Source organism: Lactuca sativa, chromosome 3 (assembly GCF_002870075.4).
Source record: "Lactuca sativa cultivar Salinas chromosome 3, Lsat_Salinas_v11, whole genome shotgun sequence".
Taxonomy (NCBI): domain Eukaryota; kingdom Viridiplantae; phylum Streptophyta; class Magnoliopsida; order Asterales; family Asteraceae; genus Lactuca; species Lactuca sativa.
In genome coordinates, this window is record NC_056625.2 from 49,900,961 (window position 1) to 49,905,726 (window position 4,766).

The 4,766-nt window shown below is 32.7% G+C and overlaps 1 protein-coding gene across 1 annotated transcript; it reads right to left on the minus strand.

The window, feature by feature from the left end:
• Positions 1–1,945: 1,945 nt before the first annotated feature.
• On the minus strand, positions 1,946–4,306 carry LOC111884363 (cytochrome P450 CYP72A219). Its single transcript, XM_023880670.2, has 5 exons — positions 3,863–4,306; positions 3,552–3,778; positions 3,221–3,462; positions 2,753–3,137; positions 1,946–2,449 (listed from the first exon to the last, which is right to left on the minus strand). The coding sequence occupies exons 1-5, from the start codon at positions 4,143–4,145 to the stop codon at positions 2,024–2,026; spliced, it is 1,563 nt and encodes a 520-aa protein (XP_023736438.1). The 5' UTR covers positions 4,146–4,306; the 3' UTR covers positions 1,946–2,023.
• Positions 4,307–4,766: the final 460 nt, after the last annotated feature.

Below are 4,766 nucleotides of genomic sequence, written 5' to 3' on the forward strand. Positions count from 1 at the left end.
TTTGTTTTTGCAAATTGGATTTAGCTTGCAAATTGCAATTTAGGTTGCATTGACAATACCACCACTGTAGTAGAAATTAAGATTTTCTTTATTACATAGAGTTTGTGTTTTATATTTTTGTTTATGGTGATTTTTTTAATTAGTTGTTTGTTTCATAGATTTCATAATTTTTGAGTTATTTGTATTAAGTGAGATGCTCCCAACATTTAGGAAGAAAGATTAATTTGATTTTTTTATAACGCTTGATTTATATGATATTTATATACTTCGTACATGTTTTATGGGCAAATATTATTGGATTATATTGTTTGTATAAAATTGTATCATAAAATTAACGAATTACATTAAGTAGACATTTTTATAGAAGATTATTGAGGATAAATAGTCTTGATAAAAGTTGTAGTAGTCGTGATGAAGATTTTGTGTGTATAAAAAACACCGACATATGATTTCGTATAAGAAGGTTATGATTTTTCTCTTGGCCCGACACAACCATGTGTGTAATAAAAAGTGAATCAGAGATCGGTTGCTTTTTAGCCAATGCAATATGAACAACAGTTAAAGATATCCTAAATACGAACTCATTGATATTAAGAATGCTGAGAAAAGAGTTCGTATGAAGAAGTTTTGAATTTCTCAAGAATTCTAACAGTCTAAAACGGTCCAAATATGAATTTAAAATGGAGTGTCAATTAGATGTTGAGACCTAAAGAAAAATTGTAGTACTCGTCGATACGGACGTGTGAATATAAAGAACATTGAAAACAGAGCTTGTATGCGAAAATTATGACTATTCGAATATTCGCAAAAAAATAATTGTTGGGAGTGACGTGGCTGCACCTGAGTGCTCTATGTGGCAAAGAGAAGGTAGGACCCTTCTACTGACATGATGACATGGCACCATGAGGTTAGAACATGTGGTGACATGGAATATCGACATGTAGCAAGGTTCAGAGGCGGCGAGACAAGGCAACATGGCCCAATACAACATGTGGCACCAACCCAATCCAGATGCATCAGCTGAAGACGCGGCATGCCTATGGATAGTGTGGGAGTGTACCTTATAATCTCCTATAAATAGATGGCGAAAATTCTTTATTTTTCACATCTTTCAATCCCTCTCTCTTTCTTAAACCTTTTCCTCCCTTTGAGTCCAACTTTTTCCGAGCTTCTAACCACTTGAGCAAGGCTCTGAGGTATTTAGGAGCTCGACAAAAAGTAGATTTCGGGTCGAGATTCTACCTTTGAGTTCTCGTTTTTCACTAGAAACTCTTTAAGTTAAGCTACACTTATCATGCTTTAAGTGTAACTTCTGTTTAAGTTTATTATCGTTATTATGAACCTATAAACAATATTTATTGGTAATTCCACGTCATGCTACGATGTTTCTACCCACAACTCTTTATTTTTATGATTTTGATCGTGCTATATATTATTGAATGCATCAATATTTTCCTCGGACAAAATCTAGATGACAATCATAGAAAATTTTGATAACCAATTCATCTGCGTCTAGATGTTCCTATGAATAATGCATCTATTGTGCATTAAATATATTAGATACTAGTTGTGAGACCCATGTATTATATGAGTTAATTTAAAAAAAAAGTTAAATATAAAAGTCTAAATATTTGAGAACTTTGAATTTATCAGAAAATAAGAAAAATAATGAATTATTATAATGGAAATGTTTTTTATCTTTAAATTTAAACAAATAATTTAAATAAATAAACAAAAGAAACTAATAAACTTTAATTTTGGGAATTTTGAAATTAAAATTTAAGGTTCATTAATAAAATTGATATCCATTTATTGCAATTATTACATTAAAATTTTATGTTAAATTTAATAAAATAAATAAACTCATAAAATTACATGTGAAAAAAAAATTAATTCAAAATAACCATAAAATGACATTTGACAAATTGAATGAGAGTATCACAAATGGCAAAAAGAACATTTATTTATTAGAATAGATATAAACCAACATTATATATGTATCTCGTTTTTTTTACAATAACCACTAAAGTTTGTGCAAAGTCAATTGAGCACCAAACTGAGGTTGCAAAGTGATGATAGTATGTGGAGCATGCACATATGATGGGGAAAGCTCAAACGAGAAACCTCTTAAAATCATAACAAGTGCCAATTTTGCTTCCAACATAGCAAAGTTTTGGCCGATACATATACGTGGACCCCCTCCAAAAGGGAAGTATGATGCCTGTCCCTTTGTTGCCTTTGACACACCTTCTGCAAATCTCTCAGGCTTGAACTCGTGCACATCATCACCCCATATATCACTATCATGATGTAAAAGCATCATGTGCAAGTAGAGGAGTGAACCAGCAGGTAAGGTTATGTTTCCTATTGTAGTGTCTTCGTGAATCATCCGCCCCAACACTATACCCGCCGGGTATAACCTAAGGACCTCGTGCAATATCATATTAATCTGCAAAAAAATTATTAGAATACACCAAAAAAATATGATTTTTGTCAACAGCAATAATAAAAAATATGATCATGTTTATCTTCATTTATTGTGAATTGCTTTTGATTAAACCTCAAGAACCTATTAGTGAGGTCTGAGTTCAAAAATGGGCATTACCTTCTTGATTCTTGCTCTATAAGATATTGTGATTGGCCTACACATTTTTTTACCCCATGGTATAAAAAATGTAGTACTTGATAAATTATGATTTTATTTAGTTGATATACAGTTTTATAAAATCCAGGCACTAGAGAAATTACTTACAACTTTTAAATGATTTAATCCGTCAATATCTGGTTTTCTTTCTCCAAACACCTTTAAAACTTCATCTCTAGCTCGATCTTGCCAATCTGTATGTTGGCCTAACAAAATCATTGTCCAAACAAGCAAGTTTGCAGTAGTTTCTTGCCCTGCAAAATAAAAGAGTTTGCACTCTTCGATGACTTCATCAATACTCAGCCCAAAATTTTTATCCCCTTGTTGTTTGATCTCTTTGTAGTTGGAATCCAATAATATGCCCAATAAATCATCGCTACTACTTTCCCCAGCTTTCATTGCTGTTACTCGTTTATTAATAATTTTCTTTATCGATCCCTTTATTTCTCTGTCAATCTTTTTCATCCTTGTATTGCTCTTTGTGGGCAAAAATCTAAGAAATGATAATTAATTGTAGAATCAAACAGTATTTCTGGACAAAATCTCAAAGGTATTATAAATGGAAAGCATGCTCACCTTGATCCTGGAATATACATTGATTGTGCAGCCTTAATAACTAACACTGCTTGTTCTTTTTGAAGTTCAAATATCTTTCTTCCTTCTTCATAGCTGCTACCAAATGCTGTACGTGAAATTACATCACTAGTAAATGTTTGGAGATGAGGGTAAACATCAACTTCACTCGATCTTTCTTTTGTTAATTCTTCCCATTTGTTGATCATCTCACTACAGCTTACGTAAAAAGCAGGTAACATATGCTACAAATACGAAACATTAATGGAATCAGTGATTTACAACATAGGGTTTGTTGGTATTTTTGGTAACTTAGAAAGAAACAGGAATGAACCTTGAGCTTTTCGACATGGAAAGCAGGATTGATTATCTTTCTATGTTTTGCCCATTGATCAGCCTCAACATCTGCCAGCCCTCTTGCTAGCATCTTTGTTAATGGATTTCCTCCCCTTTGCTTTTGAAACTGAGAATAGTTGGCTAAAATCTCTCTTATTAGTGCAGGTTCTGTGACGTGGACCAAAGGTCGTGGACCCATCCATGTAAAGAAATTATTTCCTTCACCTATATATCATACAAGTACAAATCATTACTCTTTCATTCAACAATCAAGAATACTTTGATCATAATATCCAATAACTTTCTTACCATAAGTCTTCGCGGAGTAGTACAGAAATGGCATGACACGTGGGACGATGTTGTCGTTGAGATTTATGGGTTTCGATTTGGCAACAGCGGTCATCTGCACCATCTCCTTTATGTCTCCGTATAGAAATTTGTAGGGATTTCCGTTCAGACCTTGTTCTCTGAGAAACTTGTCCATCTTCTTCGGCTTCAACCAGATCCAGTTGAAAAATCTCCATCCGTATATCATCACTATCACTCCAACAACACATACCACTGTGTTCATCATACTAAAATTTAGCTCCATAATTAGAGGATGTAGGGTGGTTTTCTTTTCCCTATCTATGAGGATAGATGCACACTCTGTTTAAAGATCCAAGTTGTATAACAGGTAAGTCAAAGAGAAATTGGGGATGATTTTGACTTTTGAGTGTTGTGATATGACTGAAAGGACTGTATTTGTCGACGAAAAATTATCAATCAAGTCCGTGTAGTGTTTGAGTTGTTATAAATTATACTTCATATGTTGCGGTTGTTTTTCAATACTCTCCCCTAAACAATGCTTATTATAATAAATAAATAATGTTACATGATCATACATTTACACTTTTACAGTCATATCAATAACATAAGTAACCAAATGAGATGAAATTATAATTTTTTGAATGAACCAACCGTAAAACGAATCTTTCATCGACTAAACATGAAGTCCAGGGACCATACTTTTATTATACTATTTATAAAAATAAAAATAAATAAATAAATAAATAAAAAATCTAACATAGAAATAATAAAATATTGATAATAGGACATAATTATTATTTTCAAGGGCCGACTGCTTCCGTGATGAAACGAATAAAATGGCGTAGCATATGGACACGTGGGTACCCATGAATCTAACCTATCATAGAAACTAGAAAGGCTTCTA